Source organism: Doryrhamphus excisus, chromosome 19 (genome assembly GCF_030265055.1).
Source record: "Doryrhamphus excisus isolate RoL2022-K1 chromosome 19, RoL_Dexc_1.0, whole genome shotgun sequence".
In the NCBI taxonomy this organism is placed as follows: domain Eukaryota; kingdom Metazoa; phylum Chordata; class Actinopteri; order Syngnathiformes; family Syngnathidae; genus Doryrhamphus; species Doryrhamphus excisus.
Window position 1 is genome coordinate 11,520,259 of NC_080484.1, and position 13,913 is coordinate 11,534,171.

At 42.5% G+C, this 13,913-nt stretch overlaps 3 protein-coding genes across 4 annotated transcripts in view; 1 reads left to right on the forward strand and 2 right to left on the reverse strand.

The window, feature by feature from the left end:
* Positions 1–2,624, reverse strand: part of esrrgb (estrogen-related receptor gamma b) — a 67,449-nt gene extending 64,825 nt beyond the window's left edge. The window contains exons 1-2 of one of the 2 annotated variants that reach the window (XM_058056914.1): positions 2,490–2,624; positions 482–530 (exon numbers count right to left, since the gene is read on the reverse strand). In XM_058056914.1, the coding sequence (XP_057912897.1) occupies positions 482–501 (20 nt within the window). In that variant the 5' untranslated portion in view covers positions 502–530; positions 2,490–2,624. Of the gene's footprint in view, positions 1–481; positions 531–2,489 lie in introns of those variants that run through there. The other variant, XM_058056915.1, reaches the window with a different exon arrangement.
* Positions 2,504–13,913, reverse strand: part of flvcr2b (FLVCR heme transporter 2b) — a 34,742-nt gene continuing 23,332 nt past the window's right edge. The window contains exon 9 of the mRNA XM_058056912.1: positions 2,504–2,680. Coding sequence (XP_057912895.1) covers positions 2,640–2,680 — 41 coding nt within the window. The 3' untranslated portion in view covers positions 2,504–2,639. The remainder of the gene's footprint in view (positions 2,681–13,913) is intronic.
* Positions 2,661–9,865, forward strand: LOC131107164 (transforming growth factor beta-3 proprotein-like). The gene is made up of 7 exons (XM_058056919.1): positions 2,661–3,212; positions 5,031–5,194; positions 7,653–7,782; positions 7,850–7,957; positions 8,029–8,194; positions 8,266–8,419; positions 8,552–9,865. The coding sequence occupies exons 1-7, from the start codon at positions 2,864–2,866 to the stop codon at positions 8,708–8,710; spliced, it is 1,230 nt and encodes a 409-aa protein (XP_057912902.1). The 5' UTR covers positions 2,661–2,863; the 3' UTR covers positions 8,711–9,865.

Consider the following 13,913-nt stretch of genomic DNA (forward strand, 5'->3'; position numbering starts at 1 on the left):
TTTACATCTGTATTCAACTATCTGATCAATGAATCTGATTTTTAACTTGTCAATTAAGTTTGGCGAGATTTTTTTTAATTGCAAATATTTAAAATGATTTTATTTCACCTTTTCTCACTAATGATTCTTAAAAAATGAAATGAAAAACTGGTAAAATACTGTGAATTATAGCCTGAAAATTTTGAATTAAATTAAATGAAATACTTTAAAAAGAACAAAATTAAAAAGCTTAAAAACAGCTGTGAAAAAAATTAATAAAATAGGAACTAAATGAATGAAATGCTAAACAAACAGGAATGGTGATGCAGGACCGTACAAGTATGCCCCCTAGTGGTCGTGAGCAACATTGCCACAGCATCTTTTTTTTTTTTTTTTTGCAAATGCTATGATTTCCCTGGCAAAGCCAAAACATGACATCACTGCTTTTGTGTCCATGAGAGGAAAAGTCAATGATTGGAAAAAGAGAAATGATTGGACTTACAGCTGCCAGGTGACCATCATGTCTGCAGGAAACGGTCCTATTCTGCCCCCTTGTGGACACAAAACAAACATGCATTACTGAGTTGTGCCAGGTAAAAAGTGTGCATGTTTTTAGAATTATGTACAGTACCAGTCAAAAGTTTGGAGACATTTGCTCATGTTAGTGAATGAAAAGGTGTCCCCAAACTTTTGATGAAATCTGCACAATTGCAGCCCGATTAAAATAATACAAATGATGATCGAGTGACAAGCGCAGCTTTCTTTTTTTTTGCTGACTCCACATGATGTCACCTCCAGTCTAGCCGGTGTCGTACAGCTTTCCTACATCCAGTGACTCACGCGCATGGCAGACCAATCACATGAGTCAGTGCACGAGTATATGCACCATTATCTCCACTCTACTGGTTTTAGGGCTCTCCTGTTGGCATTCCTACTGGCCCCCCCGAGTGTGACTCATGGCCTGGTTACCCCCTCTCAAAGCCCAAACTTCAACATTATTTTAGCGCTGTGACTCAGTTTGGCTACAAAAAGAGCAAATGCTGCAAAAAAAAAACGCAAGCCACATGATTCCGATGGGGGAAATATTCCATTGGTGAAGCTGCATGTGTTTTTTGTTTTCTAGTAGTTGCATTCCTTTTCCGATGGCTGCAGAGTGACTCAGCCAGCCAGCAGTGATGTCACCACGGAGGGAGAACACTTAGAGTAAAAGTGAACTTTGACTGACTGTCTGGGGGGGGATTCCTAGACATGATCCCAGGCACTTGGCACACTGCAGTGGAAGGGGAAGTGTCCACTCGCTTGATTAGACATGGAAATACAGAGTCAACACCAAATGCTGCTGGTTGCTGCCTTTTTCGACCTGCAATCAGGAACCATACGGAGCTATTTGCTCCCTTTGGACCAAATCTCATACACAATATCATTAAAACGATAAGACGTTTCCACTTGAACTACATCAAGTATTTGTAATACAAGCTGTCCTATATCCCAAACGTTAGAGCGACATGTTCATTTCATAATCAAGGTGGAGGGCGTCCTTTTTTATTCAATCAAGAGAACAGTTGTCCTTCGCTATTTTGTGGTTCAGATATCCCTCCCTCGTTATATAATGTGTTTTTTCATGGTTGACAATGGCCTACGATTAGTCAAAAATATTGAAAGACAAGTTATATGTAGCATTGTAGTCGGACATGCCATGTCTGAGGGGAAAAAGGTTTTACTCTCATTCCATGTGGAAGTGGTAATATTTTGACTTCTTTGTCCGTCTCCCGCACTCTTTCAAAGACTTTCTTAAGTTAAGTTTTCAGCTGAAGAGTAAAAGTGACTATTTAGGGCTCTAATAATGTGAAAACCAATATTTAGGAAGTCATTAACAGGACAATAATATTCAGTCTATTAATACTGAATCCTACTTTGCGGAAATTCACTTATCGCGGCCGGGTCTGGAACCAATCAATTAATCGCAATAAATGAAGGATGACTTTAAAAATATTTAATTTTGACTAAGAAATAAATAATAGCATTCAATATTTTAAAAATGATGCCATGAAAAATATCAGTTGAACATAAAAAAATATATTGGTAAAGCAAAAAAAAAATGCTTCAATATAATAATAACTATTTCACAATTATTTTAAACTTAATGGAGTATTTTTTATTTTGCATTTTAATTTAAAAATATATTTTTTTAATGTATCAACATATTAATTTGTTACTAAAAACCTTCCATATTCCATTCTCCAGGCTTTACAGTCTACTCTGCAGTGTCCAATTTTCTTAGTGTTATTTAAAAATCACTGATAACTTATAAAGTCAACATCATTTATAAAACTCAATGTGAGTGTCCAAATAGGATGTAGCTGCAATTTTCTCATAGGCCACAGGAGGGCAGAAAAGAGAAAACCTCATCCATGTTCCAGGGAAAAAAATAGCAATACTGTGAGTGTAAACGCCTGAATTAGCCACAAAATGAATAAGCAGTTCTAAATACACAAACAAAAGTGTCTCACGTTTTTGAGTCAGAGTGGTTGCACCCAAAGAAGCCTGTAGTGGTTTTTGGTGGGGGTTCCTGCATGGGGGCCGCTCCTCCTCCTCCTCCAAACGTCACTCAAGCATGGATCTTGTGTGCTATAAAAACACGTGTGGATCCCCCCCAAATCTCATTTGCAGCCATAACTCGACACAAAACCGGCAGGACAACCTGAAGGACACACAAAATGTGAACTTTACAACACAGAAAATTACTTTGAAGTGATTTTTTTTTACATGCTGTAGAGGTTCTGGAGTGTTGTCTCATGGGCCAACACACAAGTGGACTTCAGCGGAGGGGACATCTTTGTTTTTAAAACCACACTGCACGGTCACTCGTGCAGAGAGAGACAAGATGCATGCGGGCAAAGCTTTGCTGTGCGTCCTCCTCCTCCTCCACTGCGCCACCCCGAGCTCTCCTCTGTCCACCTGCGCCACCGTGGACATGGACCACATCAAAAGGAAGAGGGTGGAGGCCATACGTGGTCAGATTCTCAGCAAGCTCAGGCTGACAAGCCCCCCTCAGTCCCAGGGACCTGCTAAGATCCCCTACCAGGTCCAAGCGCTCTACAACAGCACCAAGGAGCTCCTGGAGGAGCTGGGTCGGCACCGGCAAGAGACATGTGGTCCAGACAATACCGAGACCGAGTATTACGCCAAAGAGATCTACAAGTTCAACATGGTCTTTGGACCCACTGAGAGCAGTGAGTACAAACAGGAACGGAAAAGAAAGAATCAATCAAAATTTGGACAGAAAACTCTACCTTTTAAATTAATATTGTTCAGTTTTCAGTGACACTGTCAAATGAGTATTCATTCATAAAAAATGTTTACTCTGTTTAGGGTGGTGCAAAAGGGCGCCGAATAATACTGAAATGTGTTTGTAATATTTCGAACACTCAATTGGAGAGCAAAATATCAGAACATTATTGTCTTTGTGATGCCAGAACTTTCTCAATGAAATTTTGTATTGGATCAGAATAACATGGCCTAATGTTGTGTACAAGGTTAGGGTGCCATTCTTTCGTAGATGAGGCAATGCTCACTTCACACATCAGCTCCTTAAGACCTGCACCAGCTCCCATTCAAGATCTGCATCCAAAATAGCACATTTTACAAAGACAGTGGTGCATTCGCTGTCAGAGAATGACCCATTGCATATGATTATTATTGTTTAAGGTGGTGCAGAATGGCGCCAAAAGATAATGAGATGTGTTTCTAATTTGTCCCGAAGACAGGTTACCGAAACAGAACATCAACATTGTCAAGTTTGTATTTTTCTGACAGGAGTTTTGTATTGGATATTTTGCTTTCATTTTTTCCTGCAAGTGTACCAGTGGGTCTCCGATTACACGCTTCTTCCAGCTTTTCCCAATTTCCTATGTGGTCAGATCAGACACATAATGATGATGATGATGATGATGATGCCTTTAGGGGGGAGAGAGACGGTGGGAAAAGTGAACAACAGCGGACAGGAAGAGTAGAATGATGAAAGGACCTCCCTGTTAGCTTGCACAGGGGGATTCCTCCTCGTTACTTCCTTTCCTGAATGGCGAACAAGGCTTTCACACATGACTCATCACTACCACCCACACATTGACAACTTACTACATGAGTGCTCCAGCAGCATCGTCTTCAAAGCGGATTTAGAAGATGACCAATTCCACTACGTACACAACGTTGTTCCCAGCATGGAACAGCACTTACTAGAGTGCAGATCTCTGCTAAGGTTCAATCGTTAACAAAAAGGTGTGTGTGGGGGGGGGGGGGGGGGGTGTATTGTGAGTTTCCGTAATTAGCAGTATGCACTCCGACAACAACAAGGCAGCAGGTGGAAGTGAATGTAGTTTCTTCAAAGCGATAGGTGGATTTCAGTAAAGTAGGATTCCATATTTATAAATGGAATATTTTTGCAGTTAGAGCACAGAAAACCTTTAACATTATTAGAGCCCTCTAGACATGAAATAACAACCCTACAGTACCCCCACACTTATATTACCCAATATAGTAGACATGATAAGAGAATATAAGTTATAAAAACATTAGTTAAACTCACATGTTAGCATTGAAAAAAAAAGTGTAACGCTATCAGGTTACTTCCTGGTTAATGGACTACAGGCAAAGTGGATTGTACTATTTGGGGCGGGAGGGGACGGTCTCAGTATAAAAGCGGCTTTAAAATATAATTCCGGTCCTGATGTTCTTCATGGTGTTCCAGATGATCTGTCCTACTGCCCAAAGGGGATCACATGGTTTAGGACTTTTAACATTATTAGAGCCCTCTAGACATGACATAACAACCCTACAGTACCCCCACACTTATATTACCCAATATAGTAGACATAATAAGAGAATATAGGTTATACAAAACATTTGTTAGACTCACACATCAGCGTTGGAAAAAAAAGTGTAACGCTATCAGGTTACTTCCTGGTTAATGGACTACAGGCAAAGTGGATTGTACTATTTGGGGCGGGAGGGGACGGATAATTCTGGTCCTGATGTTCTTCATGGTGTTCCAGATGATCTGTCCTACTGCCCAAAGGGCATCACGTCCAAGGTGTTCCGCTTCAACGTCTCTGCCATGGAGAGGAACTCGACCAACCTCTTCAGGGCAGAGTTTCGAGCACTGCGGGTTCCGAACGCGAGAGCCAGGCGGAACGAACAGCGGATCGAGCTCTACCAGGTGCGTAAAAGGTACTGTTAAACTCTCCGACTACTGAACCAGAAGACTTTTTTCTCTGGTTCAGATCGGAACAGGAACTGCCAAATACTGCTAGCCGTATATTATCTATATCTATATCTAAAAGCTTTTAATCCCAAATAAGAAGAATCCTTTTACTACTGGCTATTACACAGATGAAATGGTCCGAATCCATCCTGACAATGAGGCTGGGTTATTGTACTTCTCATGTGTCCCCCATTTTGGTTTGGGTTTGATATTTAAGACGCTAATCTTAAACAGTGAAAGGGACTCTGGTGAACGCCAAGTGGAATTATGTAACACACTTGTCTCAGGAAATGTCATTAAGTCTCTCCTGTTATTTTCTTTCAATGTCCTCAGCATGAGGGACCAATCCAAAGATAATTACAATGGGTAATATCAAACAGATTGGGCCCCGCAAATGTAATGACTTCTTCACGGCACATGCGTTTCATTTCCCAAACGGGCACTCCAAGACTACATGCCCACGCCAAATCCAATGTAGAGTGATGGCTAACAGCTCTAAGGCCTTTTTATGGGCTGCCAGCAGATGGACAAACAAGGCTGTCATCTGCACCTTCTATGGAAAAAACTATACTAAACTTTCTATGGGCGTATACTGAGAAGTGGTCAAGTATTTTGCATCAAAGAACAATTGGTTCCGAGTTGTACCTTAACAAGAGACTGAGGCGTGTGTTAGAATAGTCGACTATTTGATGATTCGATTTGGAAGAGTCTGATTTGACTATCAATCTCGCCGTCGAAGCATATGAAATTGTCATGTGATGTCTTTGATTTTGTTATACAGTAAACCTCGGATATATTGGATTCAATTGTTCCCACTGGTTTTGTCCGATATAAGCGAAATCCGTTATATGCGTATACCGGAAAATGTCCGTTTTACGCATATATCGGATTTATATCCAGTATATGCGTAAATCGGATTTTATCCCTTATAAAAAGGCACTTCCTTGACTATGTTTCCAATGTACCTGGACGCGCAGGCAACGCTGCAAACGCTGCAAATGACGTCGTATAGCGGCCTGTCACGATTCGGCGAATCGGAGCGGCACGATGCGGCCATCCGATACATGCAAGGGAAATGCATTGGAACGAGACTGGAGATTTTGTCCGAAATAGGCGAAATCCGTTATAAAAAATCCGATATATGCAATGAATTTTTATTGGAAATGCATTACAGAAAAATCGGTTCTTTTTTATCTGTCCCTTGTGAGCGAATTTCCGATATATCTGAGTCCGATATATCCGAGGTTTACTGTATTACAAATTCAGCCTCATTTGTGTTATTAAACAATTCATTCATTCATTTTCTACCGCTTTTTCCTCACGAGGGTCGTAGGGGGTGCTGGAGCCTAGCCCAGCTGTCTTTGGGCGAGAGGCGGGGTACACCCTGGACTGGTGGCCAGCCAATCACAGGGCACATATAGACAAACAACCATTCACACTAACATTCATACCTATGGGCAATTTGGAGTTGCTAATTAACCTAGCATGTTTTTGGAATGTGGGAGAAAACCCACGCATGCACGGGGAGAACATGCAAACTCCACACAGAGATGGCCGAGGGTGGAATTGAACCCTGGTCTCCTAGCTGTGAGGTCTGTCCGTGCCGCCCTTAAACAATTCAATATAACAGAATATTTATGCAAGGTGGCGGTGTGTACAGACAGTACAGCCCAGTGTCTTTTCCGGATCTGCAGTTTTGTAGCTACTATTTTGTTCATATCGGGTTTGGTTTGCCGCATCAATGTTTTATCACCAATTTTCGACTCGTCTCTATGAGCGCCACAGTTGCAGAGTCTACACACACCAACGAGCTGAGCGCAAGTGTTTGCAAGTGGCTTCAAGAACGTAAACAAAGGCGCTGAGGAATACGAGCTAACACCAAGCTAGCACATCGCAAAGACTCTTCTTCCCGAACATTTTTCATGCTAGTGTGCGGTCTTTAGTAAAATAAAATGGCAGAGTTATGAGTCCACATCACACAGAGTAAGATAATTTTGGGCTGTAATGTTATAATTTTCACAGAGATGACGAAAAAGCGTTCAATTCCACCCTCTGCCATGTCTGTGTGGAGTTTGCATGTTCTCCCCGTGCATGCGTGGGTTTTCTCCGGGTACTCCGGTTTCCTCCCACATTCCAAAAACATGCTAGGTTAATTGGCGACTCCAAATTGCCCATAGGTATGAATGTGAGTGTGAATGGTTGTTTGTCTATATGTGCCCTGTGATTGGCTGGCGACCACTCCAGGGTATACCCCGACTTTCGCCTGAAGACAGCTGGGATAGGCTCCAGCACCCCCGCGACCCTCATGAGGAAAAGCGGTAGAAAATGAATGAATGAATGAATAGTTCTAGTAGTTCTATAATAGTTCTACAGTAGTTAGCGGCACCATGGTTCATGTTGTGTCATTTTACAGATTGTGAGGCCCAATGAACATATCAGGAAGCAACGCTACATCAGCGCCAAAAACGTGCTGACCAAAGGGACTCCTGAATGGGTCTCCTTTGATGTGACTGAAACAGTACGAGAATGGCTGCTCAACAGAGGTAACTACAACACTTTATGGTCCTCTACTGCGCTACCTTGTGGTTTGACTTTGGTGTTTGTCACCAGGAAGTAATCTCGGTCTGGAAATCAGCGTGCACTGTCCCTGCCACACTTTCAGTCCTAATGGCGACATCATCGACAACGAGAACGAGGTCCTGGAGGCCAAGTTCAAAGGTAGTTCTTACGTCAAGTTAAGTTTTGTGTACGTCATTGGAGAGGTCGTTACAAGTCTTTACGGTTTCAAGGTGTGGATGGAGAGGAGGAACAAAGTCGCTTGGACCTCAGCCACCTGAAGAGGCTCAAGGAGCAGAACCTGCCTCATTTGATCCTCATGATGATACCGCCTCATCGCCTGGAGAAGCAGTCCACACACAGACGCAAGAGAGCGTTGGATACCAACTACTGCTTCTCGTAAGGACGGATTCAAGACCAGGTTTTGGTGATGTTAGAAAATAATGCATCCTATTGTCGTACCGGCACAGAAACACAGAAGAGAGCTGCTGCGTTCGCCGCCTCCACATCGATTTCCGGCGTGACCTGGACTGGAAGTGGATCCATGAGCCCAGTGGCTACGATGCCAACTACTGCTCGGGTCCATGCCCCTACCTGAGAAGCTCAGACACGCCGCACAGCTCGGTAAGCGACATTTGACTGAAAGCTAACAAATCCGAACACCTACATTTTCTAAGCAGAACCATAAACCTCGTTTCCACCAATCGCTACAGTTCAGTTCAGTTCGATTTCCTAGTTTTTTGTTTCTACGCTTAGTTGCTGAGCCTGTACAACACCCTCAACCCGGAAGCCTCGGCCTCCCCATGCTGCGTCCCTCAAGAACTGGAACCCCTCACCATTCTTTACTACTCTGGACGGACCCCCAAAGTGGAGCAGTTGTCCAACATGATCGTCAAGTCTTGCAAATGTAGCTGAGGAGGCAGGATGACGACGGATGGGCTTAGCACTGATACAAAACCCCAACCTGACTTTTGGGATTGGGAGATTTGGGATGAAAGTCTTGACTTTTGTTTTCCGAGTCAATTCAGGATGTCGTGCGTATTTGAAAATCACAGAAAAGACAATGGAATATTCCACCAAATATTAGGTACCATGAGATCCAGCAGAGCTGGAACAGAGGCAGGACAGAAGGTGTCAAGTCAAACACCTGACTCCTCAGTTCTCCCGCCCTGTTCCCGCTGCTATTTTATACGTCACCCATCGTTGACCTGAAAAGGTCCGGGCAAATAGATGCTGGATGGACTCTTATTCAGCAGTTTTCCGTGTAACTGTCAGGAGCCCCTTTCACACTGCTTGTAAAAGCCGGCATTTTTTCACCTTTCGTCTCCAGTGTCACTTCTCTGTAAGATCAGAAAAATACAGGCCATGAACCTTTCAGCTGGAACGTAAGTAAGTGCATTCCACAATGCCAGCACCACACACCTGCACTGTGTAAAAGCCACGGGTGAAAAAATGCCGGGTTTACTTTTCAGCAGCATATTTTCTATGCAAAAATAAAGAGGCTCCTGTCAATCAAAAGTGAGCATTATGATCTTGTACTGGATCCCATAAGACTAGTATTACGGATCCTTCCTCTGCAGCGTTCTTTATTAGATTCCCTTCCCGTCAAAACCCAGTGGGCATTATCTTCAAACACAAAAGGAGAAAGGACAGACTGGCCGCTCTAAGCCAAAAATCCCAAAGTGCGGTCACTGGGAGAATGCCTTTTGGGATCGCAAAAAGGATGGAAAGTCGGCAGAGGGGAAAGCGGAGCCAAGCTTTTTGGGTCAGCGAGCCAGCGGCAGCCTTTTTAGCGGAGGAAGAAGAGGAGGATGAAGAAGGGACCTGAACCTTTGATCTCAAACAGGTTTTGGGCGACGACATGGTGTTACGCAACATTTTACGGCATTTCTTTTACATTAACAGCAGCTGTTATGCAACTTATAGGAAGTGTTTGACTGCATCTCGGCTCGTCTACGTTACACACACTTCCTGTTATTCTCACACACACACACACGCAGTCAGATGGTGGCATTCCTCACGTTCATCCCGCTTGGTGTCGTTCTGTAGTAAAGCCGCCATGGGACAAAAGATGAGCCCATTTTTGTTGTTGTTGTTGTTTTTAAGACAGTAATGTTGTTTAACTTGTTAATAACTGTTATTAAAAAAGACAAAACATTAGAAACATGTATGGATCTTATTTTAAAGCTTGTTTATACTGATAGGCTGAGTTAACTGCATGGAATTAATTGTCAGTTAATGGCGCATTGAATTAATTGAGGCAAAAGGGACCGCACCACTCTGATGCAACCAGCAGAGGCGCCGTTGCGAATTTGGGTTTCATGAAAAATATAGAAAAATAACTGATTAATTTGATTGTGGGGCTGCACGGCGGTCAAGTGGTTAGCGCGCAGACCTCACAGCTAGAAGACCAGGGTTCAATCCCACCCTCGGCCATCTCTGTGTGGAGTTTGCATGTTCTCCCCGTGCATGCGTGGGCTTTCTCCGGGTATTCCGGTTTTCTCCCACATTCCAAAAACATGCTAGGTTAATTAGCGACTCCAAATTGTACATAGGTATGAATGTGAGTGTGAATGGTTGTTTGTCTATATGTGCCCTCTGATTGGCTGGCGACCAGTCCAGGGTGTACCCCGCCTCTCGCCTAAAGACAGCTGGGATAGGCTCCAGCACCCCCGCGACCCTCGTGAGGAAAAAGCGGTAGAAAATGAATGAATGAATGAATTTGAGTTATTACAAGTGTTTGGAGCCATGATACGTGGAAATACCTGTCCATGGTGGACGCTCAGATGAGGGTGCTGCAGGCGAGCAAATGAGTTCAGACAAGCGGACAAAGACAATTCCCAGTTCTCCGGTGGGCGCGTTAGTGTTCCCTGTCAGCAGAAATGACAGATGAACTTTGACGCCAACACAAAGACCAAAGAGAGCAAGCAGCTCTAAAAATCACAGCCTCTCGGCTTTTAACCGCTCTAGCAAGCAAACTAGTTGCTCAATATTGTTCAACATATTGTTCAATGACTACCGCTTGATCTGAAGTGTGCATTGTCAGCTTTCAATTTTGAATGTTGGGAGTCCTGTTCTTCCGTGTCGGTGGGATGAGAACATACTGACAGGTTAGTGATGTGTGGTTGTGTGTTTATTTCTGGTCACACACGGGCACCTTGTGGCTCATTGTTCAGCAGGAGTCACCCACCCCCCCGCCCACGGCCACACTCACACACTCACACACAAGAGCTAACGCTGCAGCTTGTGCTGCCTTGTAAAGTCACATTCATTTTTTTAACACAGGTATTGGGCTCTGACATTAAACACATCAGGGTATGACAAGTTAATAGTGGCGTAATACTAATTGGAGTACAACAAACACATATGATCTTGTTAATTCTGCTTAGGAGGGTGTGTGTGTGTGGGGGGGGGGGGGTAAAGATATGCACATCCATGGCATTTGATCTGATCTCAGGTTTGGGGGTGGGGGGTGGCTGATGGATTGTATGACACATTAATGAACAAAGAGTGCTGCTATTCCCTGAGCACATTAACAGATGGCGGTGTGTGTGTGAGCGAGAGAGAGAGAGCGATAGAGAGAAAGAGCTCAAGAAAGGGGGACTTTTTACTGCAATAAAATCATCAGGTCACATCAGAGCAGTTCTCAGGCTCTGTGGTGGAAAGGTTTGTATAATACTACACCACACACACGCATACAGTGATATACACACAAGTCAACTATAGAATTACTGGAAAGGAGCGGCAAAGGGGTGAGCAAATATGTAAACATATCAACCTCATTGACCTCTAAGGATAAACAAATGAATGGGAGGTCTGCAGCGTTAGATTACAGCTGACTGGGTGTCTTTTTAGTCCAATAGTACGTGTGTGCGTGTGTTGGAGTGTGTGAAAGAAGATTTGGAACAGAAAGGGTTTTGTTTTTTTTAAAGTGAGTGAGTGTCTACGAAAGCAAAACAAAAGAAACATAGATTGAGATAAGACTTTGTGGTGTAGGAGTTCCACCCAGGCAAGTCCAAGTTCAAATTCCAGCGATTCTTTATCCATCTTTTTATTTCTTTTTCACTGTGCAGCCTTAAAATGACAGCTTCCACTCCACATGTGTCTCTTTTTCCCAATTTCCTCTTTCACTTCCTGGTTTCAAGCCAATCACCTTCATCATAGACCACAACGGGGAAAAAAATAACTTGAAATTATATATATATATATATATATATATATATATATATATATATATATATATATATATATATATATATATGTGTGTGTGTATTAGAGTCGGGCAATATTTTTTATATACCAGTATAGTTTCTTCCAATGTTAAAAAAATGACTTATAGTAGTATAAATGATAAGTAAACATGCCGAGAAGATGAATCAAATGCTGTCATCGTGAGGAGAAGGAACGTTCGTGTGGGGAAGTATTTACTCGACGGACCTCCCAACCTAAACAGGTTGGCTGTGTTCGAAACCGCGTACCAACTACTACATACTTCCATGTCCATACTATCCACACTCCATACTGCATACTCCACAATCCATCAGACAGTATGCAAAGCGTTTACACGTTTACAGCGTACTGCGTGATAACCCATATCACTTTGAGATTTTTTTTTTTTTTAAATCAGGCAAGAAAGTGGCCGTTTAGATCCCGAGTGTGCCATTTATTTGTGCAAATACCAACCGTTAACAATTTTGTTCGGACGAATTCAGCAAAATTTAAGCTAGCCGAATTGAGCAACGTATTTCAGGTTATTTTCACAAAATAAAACACCCCTTATTTTTCTCATACAAAAAAAACATAGTGATAAATCGCTGCTTTTACTTTGAAAACAAGCAGTGAACCAACTCGCAATATATCCTGCTTGACAATGACGCTTTTTTTTTCGTGGTGACGTCACGTCACATCCTGGGTAATTTGAGTTTGAGTAGTAAGCTGATGATACATACTCAATATTTCTGGCGAATGCAGTATGCATCCGGGAACTTCTCGCATACTGCCGGTGTAGACACACTGCATACTCAAAGAGTTAGTATGAGTAGTAGGTAAGTACGTGGTTTTTGAACACAGCTGTTAATTATGATGATAAACGCTGGCGAAAATTGTCTGAATCTTCTCTTACAGGGCGTGAACGGAAGCTCGCAGGGGTTAGCTTAGTTTAGCACGCTAAGTATTTTTGTGTGCACGACTCCGGCTCGATGAGTACATTTATGGCTTTACTATAAGGAACGTTTTACAATGTCCGATGAAGACGTGCAGATTCTGAGGGGGAAAAAATACGAGAACCAACTTTATTTTTGAACGCAGCTCGTCTTAGCGGTCAATACACACGAAACACACATCCACATTCGTCCTTCAAAATAAGAGCGCCGTTTGCCCCATGTCTGTGTAAACAAAACAAGAGTGTCATAAAAATATCTTCCAGATGCAGTTGGAATTGCATGCGTGACTACATCTTCCTTAATCACAAGCACAAGCATTACATATATGCTATGGTCCATATTGCCCAACCCCAAAATTGATACATACTATATATTATATACTTTTAGTTACAAGCCACAAAACATAATGTTTTGGTTTTATCCTAATTATTCAGTGACGGATAGTCATAAAAATGTGACATTTGAGTAGTAGTTTGCAATAAATGCAATATGATGATTTGCAGCCTACAGGGCCATGAGTTTATAGTGTTTCACACAGCATTCGCCACACTTTATTTTGGCTATTTGTTTCCCGTGCAATTGTGTCATCATGCAATAAAATCCACCATTTATAACACAGCATTTTTGGATCTTACACCACGGGGAAAATGAACACCAGCCTGGTTGTATTTAATATCAAAATGATGAATGCAGTGAGAAAATTTAAGGAAGAAAAAAAGAAAGCGAAAGCTATATGTTACACTATGTCATTCAGCAGGTTTTTATCCATTCAGCACATTTCTGGAGGGTGAATGCACGATTCCACGTACTAGTCTTTAAAGAACGACTGTATAGACCGCACATGACACACATGTTGTACATTTTTTTTTAGCAATAAAAGAAAAAAAGGGGCCTCTTTGTTAGAGGAATTGGTGCAGCAGCATCCAGACGAGAGGTTCAGGTTTCCTCTGGATCAT

Coding starts and splice junctions, on each gene's coding strand:
- LOC131107164 (XM_058056919.1), top strand. CDS start 2,864: ATGCATGCGGGCAAAGCTTTGCTGTGCGTCCTCCTCCTCCTCCACTGC. Junction 7,783..7,849: donor AGAATGGCTGCTCAACAGAG/GTAACTACAACA, acceptor GTTTGTCACCAG/GAAGTAATCTCGGTCTGGAA. Junction 7,958..8,028: donor CCTGGAGGCCAAGTTCAAAG/GTAGTTCTTACG, acceptor TACGGTTTCAAG/GTGTGGATGGAGAGGAGGAA.